At 38.7% G+C, this 16,494-nt stretch overlaps 1 protein-coding gene across 2 annotated transcripts in view; it reads right to left on the minus strand.

Moving 5' to 3' along the window:
* The window catches only part of NUP54 (nucleoporin 54), a 153,614-nt gene that overhangs the window by 77,329 nt on the left and 59,791 nt on the right, over window positions 1–16,494 (minus strand). For both annotated transcript variants that reach the window (XM_053703402.1, XM_053703401.1), the window contains exons 12-13: window positions 16,141–16,251; window positions 14,312–14,442 (exon numbers count right to left, since the gene is read on the minus strand). In XM_053703402.1, the coding sequence (XP_053559377.1) occupies window positions 14,314–14,442; window positions 16,141–16,251 (240 nt within the window). In that variant the 3' untranslated portion in view covers window positions 14,312–14,313. The remainder of the gene's footprint in view (window positions 1–14,311; window positions 14,443–16,140; window positions 16,252–16,494) is intronic.

Here is a 16,494-nt window from a genome sequence, read left to right on the forward strand (position 1 = left end):
GCGAGATCTTGATTTCGGACCACTTGATTATCTCTTTAGTATTAAAATATCAGGATAATTTTAAATCAAAAGCTTCTAGGGTATTCTGTTACCCACGCCATCTCAGTAACAATCCTAGGTTTATATGTTGGATAAAACAGGCATGGAAGGACTATTGTACTCAAAACATTTCCTATTTTCATAAGATAGAAACCTTTTGGGAGGCGTCAAAAGCCGCCCTACGAGGTGAAATAAAGACCTTTCTAGATGTTAGAAACAAAAAACAACGTGCGCGAGATCTTCAACTAACTAATCAGGTTAGAAATGCGTATAAAAAATTTCATAGAGAACGATTAAATAGTAACTGGAATAAGTATTTAGAGTTAAGGAAGGAAAGAGATTTATTTTTAAAGAAAAAAAATCTAGAGGAAGAGACTAAAATGAATCTACATTTTAGTAGTTTTCATGGTAGCTCAGCTAAAAACCTTGCCAGACTGGTTAAAATAAGAAAAAAGAAGAACTTTATACCTTGTATACAGGAGGGAAATATCAGACATACAAATTCAGAAGCGATATGTGGGGTGTTTTTTGAATATTACAAGCAATTATACTCATTGGGGGAATGTAATTTCATTAATCAAGAGAATTTTTGGACCAAGATCACCTTACCTAAGATCCAGAAAGAGGAGCTAGAGTTTCTTAATGCTCCGATTACTACTGAAGAAATTGCTAAAGCAATAGATCTAGCTAAACTGAACAAATCTTCTGGCCCAGATGGGTTCCCAGCTGAATTTTATAAAAGTATAGCTGTAGAATTAATTCCGGTACTAGAGAAATTGTATAATAGCTATTATGTTTCTGATAACTCAATCTCAAGTTTTTTCGCCGCAGCAAACATTTCATTAATATTGAAAAAAGGGAAGAACCCAGAAGATCCAGCCTCTTATAGGCCGATTTCCGTGCTCAATGCGGATTATAAAATCTTAGCCTCGATTATTGCTCGAAGATTGTCATATAGTTTGGATAAACTTATTCATCCCGATCAGGTTGGGTTCATGACAGGGCGAATTGCTGCTAAGAATGTTCGGAAATTGACTACTCTGGTAGATTATATATGGAATAGTGATCTATTTAAAGATAAAAGAGAGTTAAAGGATATAGCTGTGCTTACTCTGGATGCTGCCAAAGCTTTTGACAGCATCGTATGGACGCATCTGTTCATGACATTGGCGAAATTTGGTTTTTCAAATAATTTTTTGAACTTTGTTCGGAAAATATACCGAGATCCAGTTTCATATTTACTTGTTAATCGAATGCTCTCTCCTAAAATTATTTTAGAGAGGGGGACTAGACAGGGCTGTCCCCTCTCACCTCTCTTGTTTAATATCGCCCTTGAGCCGCTTGCAATCAGGTTAAGAGATATCTTGCCTGGGATTTCAGCTCTAGATCTAAAGTTAAAAGTATTACTCTATGCGGATGACATCTTAATATGTTTACAAAATACCAGGGAGACAATCCCTAAGGTAATAAGTACTCTAGAGGAATTCAGTTCTTTTGCTGGTTATAAGACCAACATGGAGAAAAGCGAACTCATGTGGTTAGGTAAAAACAATAAGGTACATACTAATACAACGTTTCGCATAGTTTCAGCTATAAAATACTTGGGGCTGGAAATTCATAAAAATCCTAAACATTGGTATTCAGCAAATTTTGGAACTTTATTTCAAAAGATTAAAGAAGATCTTGAGTTATGGGTCGCTTTCCCCTTGTCTATCACAGCCTCAATCAACTTGATTAAAACTATAATTTTTCCCCGGATTCTTTATCCCATGCAAAATCTGCCATTAATCATATTAAATAAAGATCTTAGCAAATTGAACTCCTGGTTTTCTAGATTCATTTGGAAATCCAAAAAAACGCGCATATCTTTGAATAGATTAACGCAAAAAACTCTGAATGCTGGGTTATCTCTTTCCAATGTCAAATTGTACAATTTTGCTACATTGCTTAAAATAACAATGGATTTTATAGCCCAAACTAATAAGGTTGCTTCCCTTGATTTTGAATCCCAGTTGATCACTCCGTGGTCTCTTAGGGCTCTCTTACACTGCCCGGTACATAAACTTCCTCTGAAAGTTCTCGCCTTACAGTCATTTAAAAATCAGATTCGTATATGGCAAAAGTTCTGTCGTATATTAGAAATTGATCCTTCCTTTTCGGACTTTTTACCCATCAGAGGTAATCCGCTTTTTTCTTCAGGAATAGAGCACAAAGTATTCCAAGAATGGCAGGATAAAGGTCTTAAAAGATATCCACCAGTTAATGAATGGTCAACACCAGATTCTACCATGGGAAGAGATTTCCCAACAATTTGCTCTTCACAGGGGGAATCGTTTTGCATATTTGCAAATTCGACATATCTGCTCTCAAAGTTGGTATGTCTCAAATAGGTCTGAGTGGTCTGAGGTCAAGAGCTGCATTCAGAAATTTAGAGCAGGAGATATATCAATCTCTTTAATCTACGATATCATGCTTAATAAACAGGGTATGTTGGCGAGGGAAAAATTAGCCAATTCTTGGCTATTTCACATCCCCACAATTGATCAGGAAAAGATTTCTTACAGCTTTAATATGGTAGCCAGCTACCCTATATCGATAAACTGGAAAGAATCCCATGTTAAACTATTGAATCATTTTTATTTATCTCCTCTCAGGATAGCTAAATTCTATCCCCTAAAAGGGGCCGATTGCCCTCGCTGTTCATACGCTAAAGCAGATCTTATGCATATGCTTTGGTACTGCCCCAAAATAAAACAACTATGGCAGAAAATTCAATATTGGTTCAATAGACTTTATAATGGGGTATATGTGTTATCATTGGAAGATATAGTGCGTTTAGTACTCAACCCTAGGACAGATCCAAAAATTTGAATCTTAAATACCATTATATTAATAGTTAGACACAATATTTTTAAAGGCTGGATCGCTAAGCGTCCTCCCAGCTTGGGGTTAATTCTCAAGGGAGTACAATCCCAGATTATATATGAATCCTTTCATTTATCCCAGGCTTCAGAGAAAAAAAATAAAATTTTCCTGTTAGAATGGACACCGATCATTAAGTCATATTCTCTACAACTTCAGCAGCAGATTCTGTCTCCATTTGTTTCTTCTATTAGTTTTGCTGAATTAGTGCTGGCACAAGTCTTTCCTGGTTCTTGGATTAGAAATTTTAGAGATATACCATAAGATGATAAAGACAGGAATTAACCTATGGTATGGAAGATTCCCGCAGGCTCGGGGTCGGGGTTTTTTTTTTTTTTTTCTCTCTTTTTCTTTTTTTTCTGTTTCTTTCTATTCTTTTTTTTTTTTTTCTTTCTTTTAGATTCTCTAGCATATAAAAATAAAGGAAAACATAGCCATTTAAATGATCTAAGACGCTTGCTTTCTTACTATTTGTTTTTGATTGGACGGAAACATATGTAAATGTGAAAGTATACATCTTTTCATTTGTATTTGGTCTTTTATCACTATGTGTACTTGAGTTGTAACAGAAATGGTATAATTTTTCACTGGTTTACCGTCCTACGTAATGACAAAGAGCTTGATTGTTGTTCATTGTTTTTTTTGTTTTTTTTCGGCTATGAAATAATAAAAAATTAAAAAAAAAAAAAAAAAAAAAAAAAAAAAGAAGTCTCATGTGATTGGCTCACCCATGAGCATTGCTTTTTCTTCAAATAAGGATATCTCAAAAATGAAGCAAAATAAATAATAGAAGTAAATTGTAATGTTGTTTAAATTTGTATGTTCTATCTGAATCATGAAAGAAAGATTTTGGGTTTAGTGGCCCTTTAAGTTAGTTTAAAAGTGAATTGTTTTGCAGTTGCCATCTGTTAAAATCAATAAGTAAAAAAATTGATACAGAGTTAACCTTCAAAAGTCAGAAGGATGCTGTTCTAATGCAGAGATAGAAAAAGCACATTTTCCAGAGCTAAATTACATGAAAAGGGGCAAAATAAATAATTAAAGTTTATTACAAAGTTGTTTTATTATGCATAATTAAACATCTTATGTTAAAATATCAAGGTGTTTACTGTCCCTTTAAGCTTAAGTGGCAATGATAACATAACTAAAGGCTAAACTGACAGTCATGGTGTAATGTGATGTCTGGTTGTCATGATGAAAGCCTTAGGGGAGTGCCTTATATGATGCAGCAATTATGTCACAAAACCTACTGATAACACAAAGGCGCCCATTTATCAAGCTCCGGATGGAGCTTGAGGGCCCCGTGTTTCTGGCGAGCCTTGAAAAAGCCCTGTATAGGGAGAAACGCGTTGATGTTAGTTGCAACCTAGACATTGCATAGCCCCTCTGTAGTCGAAGCTACAGTATTTAATCTATTATTCAGAACTGTGACGCTTGTGGTCCCTGGTTGAAAAAGTTTGGAGCAATCTTCTAAAAAAACAGCACGATCTAACGAGCCAGCACGAACCAACTTTATATTGGTGCTTATCTGTGCACTGAATACTGCCAACTTGGTTTGTAGCGAGGTCACTGACCTCTTTATTAGAAACATCGTTCACCTATTCCACAACCTGCACTTTCCACATAACATCCTTAAAGAGTACCCTGCGTGCTTTCAGGCACTAAAGAGCAAATACTCTGTTCTGTGGAGTACGGCAGCTACAGTTTCAAGCTGATCGGATAAGGACCAATCGAATTGCTTATCCAGGACGACGCCCATAAAGGTGACCCCGCCACGGCGGTAATTTCATTCACAGAAACAACTGAGTTACACACTACTTGGGGGTAAGCCTGCAGCTTCTGCTTACAAACTATTTATTTATCCGGATTTGCTATTACAATTGTCTGAAAGAAAAGACATTTTGTGACTGTTTCTATCCCTTATGTGGTGGCAACCTTTTCTTCTATAACAAACGGAGACGTCCGGTTTTTAGCTATTTAACACACACTGAGATTGATGCTATTATTTGTTTTTATATGTTGTTTTTATTAAACCTTGGTATAGCCGTATTAATTCACACATACGATTGGTATTGATTCATTATATTTATCACTATCACTTCATCATCACTGTTTAGATAATTTCTTATGACTTTAATAGAAGTCGTTACTGTCACGTTAAATATCTTGTTATTATCACATCAAATATCTCACTAGTATTTCACTGTTTGCACAGTTTTAGACACATTTCTACACATTTGTATTGATTTATATTTTCCATATATATTTATATGATTATTGCTTCATCCACCATTAGCTGTAGCGCTCCTGTCAATTTACTTTTGTAAAATTATGGCACAAATGGTTGTAAATGATTCTCTGGGATCCCCTTTCTTCAGAAATAGACATATATGGCTTTGACATTGCTCTTTGGTAATTAGAAGGCTGCTTAATTCTGCTGCACAGCACACTTGTATTATGCCCAGCAGTTAAGGGGTTAATTAGGTAACTTGTAGGGAGCTTGAAGGGTTAATTTTAGCTTTAGTGTAGAGATCAGCCTCCAACCTGACACATCCCACCCCTTGATACCTCCCTTACCACTCTCAAACAGCTCTCTATCCTCCCCCACCTCACTATGGTCACTGCCATCTTTTCTCAATACTAAGTTCTCAATACCAAGACACCAAACCAACTCAAAAGCTGACATCGCTAAAACAGTGGACAGTAGAGAACTGTGTTTAGCGGAGATCTCCACTGCGGTCACAATGCTTGTGAGATGCCCAATGGCTATGACGGTGTCAGGGGCCACATTACTTAGCTGAAACATTAACCTACGGCAAGTATAAAAACACGAAATAGCCTTATCCTCTGTTGGAATCTTTTCTTGGTCTACAGCTAGATTGTCAGTGACGCAGATTAATATTTTCAGGACTGCAGTGCGGGGACTCACCAAGACTTCCACCCTCCTCACAATTAACATTGTTTTATACACACACAAACTGTTTTTTTATGTATAATATCTATACAGTCTGGTTTTAAATTGCTTTTTACTAACCAAATATAGGCTGAATGGTTGCCTTTGGGCCTGGGGATGGACACCTATGATTACATTTTTACATGGCAGGGGTGAAATTTTTTATTTATAATTTAAGAACACTGAGAAGCTTACACACGTTTTAGAACACATGAAGGGGCATTTGTATATAGATGATGTTGAATAATCAAAAAAGCTAAGTGAGCCTTAGTAAAAGTTTACGAGATTTTACACCCTGGCTTTCAGGATGTGTAAGGCTCTAATGTAAACATCTGATTTTAAGATCTTGATAAGGTTTGTGTGCGCACTCGCTCTGTATTAAGAAACAATGGTAAAGTAATTTAAAGTAAAATTATGAGCACAAGGCGTCTGAGTGTCATTTTCTTTTACCATTAACACATATACCGAGTAAATGTGAAGCAAGTAACACTGACAGAGAAAGCAGGAGGCACGAGGGCACAGTAACACTGAAAGCAAAACAGGTCACCTTCCACTTTGGGATGAAACTGGTTAAATCAGCAGCAAATACATTATTTTGCACAGGTCAGTATTTTGCAGAGAACCTGGCCTGCTGACCGTAAAAACAGAATTTATGCTTACCTGATAAATTACTTTCTCTTGCGGTGTATCCAGTCCACGGATTCATCCTTACTTGTGGGATATTCTCATTCCCTACAGGAAGTGGCAAAGAGAGCACACAGCAAAGCTGTCCATATAGCTCCCCCTCTGGCTCCGCCCCCCAGTCATTCGACCGACGGTTAGGAGAAAAAGGAGAAACCATAGGGTGCAGTGGTGACTGTAGTTTAAACAATAATTTAAACCTGGCTTAATTGCCAGGGCGGGCCGTGGACTGGATACACCACAAGAGAAAGTAATTTATCAGGTAAGCATAAATTCTGTTTTCTCTTGCAAGGTGTATCCAGTCCACGGATTCATCCTTACTTGTGGGATACCAATACCAAAGCTTTAGGACACGGATGAAGGGAGGGAACAAGACAGGTAACCTAAACGGAAGGCACCACTGCTTGCAAAACCTTTCTCCCAAAAATAGCCTCCGAAGAAGCAAAAGAATGCAGTGAAGACCAAGTCGCTGCCTTACAAATCTGTTCAACAGAAGCCTCATTCTTGAAGGCCCAAGTGGAAGCCACAGCTCTGGTGGAATGAGCTGTAATTCGTTCAGGAGGCTGCTGCCCAGCAGTCTCATAAGCCAATCGGATGATGCTTTTCAACCAGAAAGAAAGAGAGGTAGCAGTCGCTTTTTGACCTCTCCTCTTACCAGAATAGACAACAAACAAAGATGATGTTTGTCTGAAATCCTTAGTTGCTTGTAAATAGAATTTCAAAGCACAAACCACATCAAGATTGTGTAAAAGCTGTTCCTTCTTAGAAGCTGGATTAGGACACAAAGAAGGAACAATGATTTCCTGGTTAATGTTCTTATTAGAAACAACTTTAGGAAGAAAACCAGGTTTGGTACGCAAAACTACCTTATCTGCATGGAACACCAGATAGGGTGAGTTACACTGCAAAGCAGACAATTCTGAAACTCTTCGAGCAGAAGATATAGCTACCAAAAACAAAACTTTCCAAGATAATAACTTAATATCTATGGAATGTAAAGGTTCAAACGGAACCCCTTGAAGAACTGAAAGAACTAAATTTAGACTCCATGGAGGAGCCACAGGTTTATAGTCAGGCTTGATTCTGACTAACGCCTGTACAAACGCTTGAATATCTGGTACTTCTGCCAGATGCTTGTGTAAAAGGATAAACAGAGCGGATATCTGCCCCTTTAAGGAACTAGCTGATAAACCTTTCTCCAATCCTTCTTGGAGAAAAGACAATATCCTTGGAATCCTAATCTTACTCCACGAGTAACCCTTGGATTCACACCAACAAAGATATTTTCGCCATATCTTATGGTAAATTTTCTTGGTGACAGGTGTTCTAGCTTGGATCAGAGTATCTATGACTGATTCAGAGAACCCACGCTTGGATAGAATTAAGCGTTCAATCTCCAAGCAGTCAGCTGCAGAGAAACTAGATTTGGATGCTTGAATGGACCCTGTATTAGAAGATACTGCCTCAAGGGCAGTGTCCATGGTGGAACAGATGACATGTCCACTAGGTCTGCATACCAAGTCCTGCGTGGCCACGCAGGCGCTATCAGAATTACCGAGGCCTTCTCCTGTTTGATTCTGGCTACCAGCCGAGGGAGAAGGGGAAACGGTGGAAAGACATAGGCCAGATTGAAGGACCAAGGCGCTACTAGGGCATCTATCAATGCCGCCTTGGGGTCCCTGGACCTGGATCCGTAAAGAGGAAGTTTGGTGTTCTGACGGGACGCCATCAGATCCAACTCTGGAATGCCCCATAGCTGAGTCAGCTGAGCAAATACCCCCGGGTGAAAAGTCTGACGACTTAGGAAATCCGCTTCCCAGTTGTCTATTCCTGGGATGTGAATTGCAGATAGATGGCAAGAGTGATCCTCCGCCCACCTGATTATCTTGGTTACTTCCTTCATCGCTAAGGAACTCTTTGTTCGTCCCTGATGATTGATGTATGCAACAGTCGTGATGTTGTCCGACTGAAATCTGATGAACTTGGCCGCCGCTAGTTGAGGCCATGCCTGGAGCGTGTTGAATATCGCTCTCAGTTCCAAAATGTTTATCGGGAGAAGAGACTCTTCCCGGGACCATAGGCCCTGAGCTTTCAGCGAGCCCCAGACCGCGCCCCAGCCTAACAGACTGGCGTCGGTCGTTACAATGATCCACTGCGGTCTGCGGAAGCACATTCCCTGAGACAGGTGATCCTGAGACAACCACCAGAGAAGAGAATCTCTGGTTTTCTGGTCCAGTTGGATTTGAGGAGACACATCTGCATAATACCCATTCCACTGTTTGAGCATGCACAATTGCAGTGGCCTGAGATGAATTCGAGCAAAAGGGACTACGTCCATTGCTGCTACCATTAATCCGATTACCTCCATGCACTGAGCTACAAATGGCCGAGGAATGGAATGAAGAGCTCGGCAAGTACTTAGAAGCTTTAACCTTCTGACCTCCGTCAGAAATATTTTCATTTCTACCGAGTCTATTAATGTTCCCAGAAAGGGAACCCTTGTGAGCGGGAACAGAGAACTTTTTTCGGTGTTCATCTTCCACCCGTGAGACCTTAGAAAGGCCAGAACAATATCCGTATGAGCCTTGGCTCTGGGAAAAGACGACGCCTGTATTAAGATGTCGTCCAGATAGGGTGCTACTGCAATGCCCCGCGGTCTTAGTACCGCTAGAAGGGACCCCAGCACCTTTGTGAAAATTCTGGGAGCGGTGGCCAACCCGAAGGGAAGGGCCACGAACTGATAATGCTTGTCCAGAAAAGCGAACCTTAGGAACTGATGGTGATCTTTGTGGATAGGAATATGAAGTTACGCATCCTTTAGATCCACGGTAGTCATATATTGACCTTCCTGGCTCATTGGTAAGATCGTCCGAATGGTTTCCATCTTGAAAGATGGAACTCTGAGGAATTTGTTTAGAATTTTTAGATCCAGGATTGGTCTGAAAGTTCCTTCCTTTTTGGGAACCACAAACAGGTTTGAGTAAAAACCCAGTCCTTGTTCTGTAATTGGGACTGGATATATCACTCCCATCTTGAGTAGATCTTCTACACAGCGTAAGAACACCTCTTTCTTTGTCTGGTCTGTAGACAGACGAGAAATGTGGAACCTTCCCCTTGGAGGAGAGTCCTTGAATTCTAGAAGATATCCCTGAGCAACTCTCTCTAATGCCCAGGGATCGGGAATATATCTTGCCCAAGCCTGAGCAAAGGGAGAGAGTCTGCCCCCTACCAGATCCGGTCCCGGATCGGGGGCTACCCCTTCATGCTGTCTTAGTAGCAGCTGCAGGCTTCTTGGCCTGTTTACCCTTGTTCCAGCCCTGCAAAGGCTTCCAGGTTGCCTTGGGCTGTGAAGAATTACCCTCTTGCTTTGTGGACGCAGAGGTTGAAGCAGGACCGCTCCTGAAGTTGCGAAAGGAACGAAAATTAGCCTTGTTTTTAGCCTTAAAAGGCCTATCTTGCGGGAGGGCATGGCCCTTTCCCCCAGTGATATCCGAAATAATTTCTTTCAACTCAGGCCCGAAAAGGGTCTTTCCCTTGAAAGGAATATTCAGTAACTTTGTTTTAGACGACACATCGGCCGACCATGATTTAAGCCAAAGCGCTCTGCGCGCCATAATGGCAAAACCTGAATTTTTCGCCACTAGAAAAGAGAACTTAGGATCCAGTGATCATCAATCTGTTTGGTTTAGTATTCATGTTCAGGAACTGTACACCCAGACTAAAACAAAAGTTTTAGACTTTAGGACGGCAGATTTTTCATTAATGGGAGAATACCTAAAAAACTATTTAAAGGGGAAAAATCTTATTACAGGGGTTCAAGAACAGTGGGAATTTGTGAAAGGTGCCATTTTAGATGCAACCGCACACTGTATTAGACATGTCTGTAAAAGTAAAAGAAAGCGGAAACCAATTTGGTTTTCCAAAGAAGTAGCACATGCTGTAAAGACAAAAAAGATAGCTTATAAAAATTACAGACACACACAAGCAGATGATGATATGAAAATATGGAGACTCCAACAAAAAAAGACTAAGCAGTTAATTAGGAAGGTTAAAGCTGATGCAGAAGAGAAGATAGCACAGTCAGTTAAACATGGGGACAAAACATTCTTTAGATATATCAGTGAAAGAAGAAAAAATAAGGTAGGAATAGTAAAATTGAAATCAGTTGATGGTAGAATAATAGAAGGAGATAAGCAGATTGCAGACTGTCTCAATGATTACTTCTGTTCGGTTTTCACTAAAGATTGTGAAGATACAATGTCTACATTAAGGGATGCTATGCAAAATAGAAACAAGCTTAACAGTAATCTTTTTACAGAGGATGAGGTTTTGTTAGCATTATCAAAAATAAATGTTACAAAGGCAGTGGGTCCTGATAATATTCATCCAAGGGTTTTAAAAGAACTTCGTTCAGTGCTAACTGTCCCATTAACTGATCTGTTTAATCAGTCACTATTAACAGGAGCTGTCCCAGATGATTGGAGAATAGCAAATGTAATACCTCTTCATAAAAAGGGCAGTAGAGAAGAATCTGGCAACTACAGGCCAGTTAGTTTAACTTCAGTAGTAGGGAAATTAATGGAAAGCCTCTTAAAGGAAAGAATTATGACTTACATAAAGACAAACAATTTAGAGGACCAAAATCAGCATGGTTTTACTTCAGGGAGATCATGTCAGACTAATCTAATTGACTTCTTTGATTATGTAACAAAAGTATTAGACAAGGGAGGAGCAGTTGATGTAGCATATCTAGATTTCAGCAAAGCATTTGACACCGTCCCACACAATAAACTTATTCACAAACTATATCTCCTTGGTCTAGATTCAAAAATTGTGAACTGGGTGGAATGCTGGCTTAAGGACAGAAAACAAAGTGTCTTAGTAAATGGAGTTCATTCAGCAGAGGGGGCTGTTACTAGTGGTGTTCCTCAGGGGTCAGTTCTGGGGCCTGTTTTGTTTAACATATTTATCTGCGATATCAGCAAAGGGCTACAGGGGAAAGTATGTCTCTTTGCAGATGATACAAAAATTTGCAACAGAGTGGATGTTCCAGGGGGGGTAGACAAAATGAGAAGTGATATACAACAATTGGAGGATTGGACAAACGACTGGGATCTAAAGTTTAACACAGCAAAGTGTAAAATAATGCATTTAGGGAAGAAAAATCCAAATGTTAATTACAGACTCAATGACACTTTACTGACTGTTACAGACGAGGAACAGGACTTGGGAATTATTATTTCAGATGATTTAAAACTTAGTAAACAATGTAGTAAGGCAGCGAGTAAGGCTAGCAGAATGCTTGGATGTATTGGTAGAGGTATTTGCAGCAGAAATAGTAAGGTTCTTATGCCACTTTATAGATCATTAGTTAGGCCTCATCTTGAGTATTGTGTGCAGTTCTGGAGGCCATATCTTCAGAAGGATATTAACAAACTTGAATCTGTGCAAAGGAGGGCTACCAAAATGGTACATGGTCTAAAAAATAAAACTTACCAGGATAGGCTCAATGACCTAAATATGTATAGCTTAGAGGAGAGAAGGGAAAGAGGTGATATGATAGCAACTTTCAAGTACATTAAAGGGTTTAGTAAAACTGAGGCTGTGGGTATTTTACATAAAATGGAAAATTCAAGAACAAGGGGTCATGAGCTCAAGCTAAAGGGTAGTAGATTCAGGAGTAATTTGAGGAAGCACTTCTTTACAGAAAGAGTGATTGATTTATGGAATAAACTTCCTCAAGAGGTAGTAGCAACAAACACTGTGGGGGACTTTAAAAATGCATGGGACAAGCATAGGGCTATCCTACGAACTAGATAAGTTTATACTGTTAGGTAAGGTGGGGCAGACTTGCTGGGCCTATGGCTCTTATCTGCCGTCAATATCTATGTTTCTATGTTTCTAGTTTAGCTAATTGCAAAGCGGCATCTGTGATAAAAGAATTAGCCAGCTTTAGAGCCTTAATTCTATCCATAATTTCGTCATATGAGGTCTCCGTCTGGAGCGACTCCTCCAGCGCCTCAAACCAGAAAGCCGCTGCAGTAGTTACAGGAATAATGCAGGCAATAGGTTGGAGAAGGAAACCTTGTTGAACAAATATTTTCTTTAGTAAACCTTCTAATTTTTTTATCCATAGGATCTTTGAAAGCACAACTGTCTTCAATTGGTATGGTTGTGCGCTTGGCTAGTGTTGAAACTGCCCCCTCTACCTTAGGGACGTCTGCCATGCGTCCCGCCTGGGATCAGTTATGGAGAACATTTTCTTAAAGATGGGGGGGGGGGGACAAAGGGTACACCTTGTCTCTCCCACTCCCTATCCACAATATCCGCCACCCTCTTCGGGATCGGAAACGCATCAGTGTATACAGGGACTTCTAGATATTTGTCCATTTTACACAATTTCTCTGGGACCACCATGGGGTCGCAGTCATCCAGCGTAGCTAATACCTCCTTAAGCAGCACGCGGAGGTGTTCCAGCTTAAATCGCTAAGGAACTCTTAGTAAACCTTCTAATTTTATAAAAACTACAAATCTAACACCACATTCACTTTACCCTCCCGTGGAGATGCTACTTGTTAGAGCGGCAAAGAGAATGACTGGGGGGCGGCGCCAGAGGGGGAGCTATATGGACAGCTTTGCTGTGTGCTCTCTTTGCCACTTCCTGTAGGGAATGAGAATATCCCACAAGTAAGGATGAATCCATGGACTGGATACACCTTGCAAGAGAATTGAGATATAAATAAATTATATATATATATATATATATATATATATATATATATATATATACACATATATATATATATATATATATATACATACACACATACACACACACACACACACATACACACACACACTAGGTCTCAGTCATGCATTGCTGCTCTGGAGTCGGCTTTAATTGTGTTTTAACCATTTTTACAAGGTTAAATAAGAGTTATATGCAAGCAAAAGTGCAATAGTAAAACGATCAAATGCACTGTTAAAATTTGCCTTCAAAAGCTATACCCAGAAATTAGAAGAAAAGTCATATTAAAGTATTATTTAATGTAAAAATGTTAAAATGTATCATAAGTTGACATAACGTCCCTTTAACAAACCAAATTGGCTATACTAATATCAAGAAGTGCAGTATTCTGCTGCAATTGTATTCTCTCGCTGATCTCTCCAGTAAATGCAATAAAAAATAAAAAAAAGTGTTCACAAAACAAAATACTAGTAAGAAAAATATGTATTTATAAACTGTGAATAATTTTACATTGGCAAGAAAAGAAAAAAAAAAACTTTAAATTTTTAGAGGTTACATTTGACAATAAGAATCTTATTAAAAAGAAAAACTCAGAAAATATTGAATTCATAAAGCTGGGGTTAGCAATACTGTAATGCCATTAGAGTTTAGATTTCAGGGCTTTAAATCAGTCACTGTAGCTTCTCATTTTGAACTGAAAGGTTTTACAACCAATGAGGGTGCTTATGATGGTAAAATACTTTCAGAAGTTTAGACAACTGATATTCTCATTTTAGAGATTGTGTCTCCATAACATATTATTGAATGTTTTGAGATAGTAACAGAAACCAATGTATTTTGTGGTTGAAAAAGCATCTGAAGGTCCTCACAGGCATGGTCCATAATTATGCTGTTTAAGATCCAACAAGTGTAAAGTTGGAAGATACATATGCAACTAAGAACCCTGAAAATGAACAACAACTTCATACTGTCAACTGAAGAGCCCGCTCCTGATGTGAAGATTATCATTTAGCCCGTGTTCAATCAACTTTATATCCTCCAGGTCATCTTTGATAACGTTAGTTAAATGGCTCAGCCCTTCCTGTTGCTGCTTTAAGTGCTAGAAAGAAGACCAATATACTGCATGATTAAAAATGACCCAAAATGCACTTTTACAATTAAACAAGCATAGGTTTTAGCAACAATGGAGTAAATAAAAAAACATGATCTGCACATTTAATAATACATTTAAAAAAAATCTCAAACGTTTGGAAAGTTTTGTTTTAAAATTGTGTCCTATTTACATTTATCATCAAAATGTACTTTGTTCACTTGGTATCCTTTATTGAAAAACATTGAGCTGTGTAGGCTTGTGTAAAGGATTGTTTCTTCCCAGCTTGGCAGCTGCTGTAAAGCTGTTTAGCAAAATAAAGTATTACAATGCTACATTCATTAGAGAAGAAGCAATCTGCAGTCAAGTTTACACATATATGATCTGCAGACACACTCCCCATGTGTAACAAAGCAGAAGTCAAATATGAGCATACACCAGTATGGAAAACCCCCTGAGAATAGGAGTAGTTTGACATGACGACAAAACAGACTCTCTCCTTAGAGCTAATGAATATTTACAACTTTGTACTAAAATAAAAAAAAAAAAAAAGGTACTTTTATGGCCCTTTAACCCCTTGAGCCAATACGACGTATATCTCCGTCATGAGGTACATAGCCCATCATACCGCATAACGTAGAACTTAACCGCAGTTTCAGGAAGCCCAAGCAGTCTTGTTGTCATGTGACAACCGAGACTTGCTGCTTGTTGGCTTCTGGCATGTGCCTTCATATGGTCTGTGTCCCTGTCTGCAACATTCCTCCGATGCTGCCAGTGGGAGGTGTTAGAGGGCAGGCAGGTTGGAGGCCCAGTGGTGAAGGGAGAGGGAAGGACCCTATGCTACCGAAAATAAACTTTGAAGGGAGAGGGAGGGATGGGGCACTATACTACAGAAAAAGAAGAAATCATGGTGGGGGAAGCTAAATAACAAATCGCAGGGAGGGGGACCCATACACTACAGAAAAAATACTAATACATGCATAATGGCAGACTATCTGCCAGTACCTAAGATGGTGGTAAGGAGTGGGGGTATGTGTGAAGAGATCAAGGAGGTCAGGTGGGAGGGTAACCCACAAATTACAATACTATTACCCTTGCCACTTAACTAATTAAGCCCTTCACTGCCAGAAATTTTAGAAGTGTGGTGTGCAGCTGTGGTTAGCGGTCTTCTAAAAACCAAACGGCAAAGCCATGCATGTCTGCTATATCTGAACAAAGAGGATCCCAGAGAAGCTTTTACAACCATTTGTGTTATGACTGCACAAGCGGTATGTAAATATTTTCATTAAGAAACAAACTTGTTAAAAAGTTAATGATTTTTTTTTTTTTTTATATGATCGCATTTAAAGGCGAAACGATGGCATGAAATTATACTAAAATTGGCCCCAGATCAGGAGACCTTGGGTTGTCTACTTAAAATAAATATATATTTTTGATAGGTAAATAAAAAATGCTAAATCTTAAAATGCTAATCTCCGGTACTTTGAGGAAGTTTTTTCTCTAAAATCCCTGGGAATTAAGGGGTTAGCAGCTCAGCCAAAATACCATCCAAATTGTAATTATATGCTCTAGTTACCTATATCTTCACATAATTTTAAATGTTTGCAGCATATACTAGCGATTGTCACTTTAAATACATTGGCCACACACAAAATGCTTTCCATTTAGTTTGCAAGCAAAAAGTAGATGAAATAATGACAGACTAACCTGTTTGATTTCTCTCAATAGATCAGCATCTACATAATACTTTTCTTCTGATTTTACTGCTCCAAAATGATTCTGCATTCTGATCTGTGACATAAGTTCATTAAGTCTCCCCTGAAAAAAAAAAATTAAAAATAGAATATATATATTTTTAATAATCACTATGCTTTGTTTAAAGAGTACAGTGTCAAAAATGGAATTAAATTTGTGTTGAATGGTGCTAAACTCATGTGGCAAACTGGCTTTCACAAAAAAAAAAAAAACTGGGCTGTACTTACATAACATCACTATATGGCCAAAAGTATGAGGAAAACCTGACCATTACACCTATATCAGCTTGAGGGACAACCTATTCCA

Source organism: Bombina bombina, chromosome 2 (assembly GCF_027579735.1).
Source record: "Bombina bombina isolate aBomBom1 chromosome 2, aBomBom1.pri, whole genome shotgun sequence".
Lineage (NCBI taxonomy): Eukaryota > Metazoa > Chordata > Amphibia > Anura > Bombinatoridae > Bombina > Bombina bombina.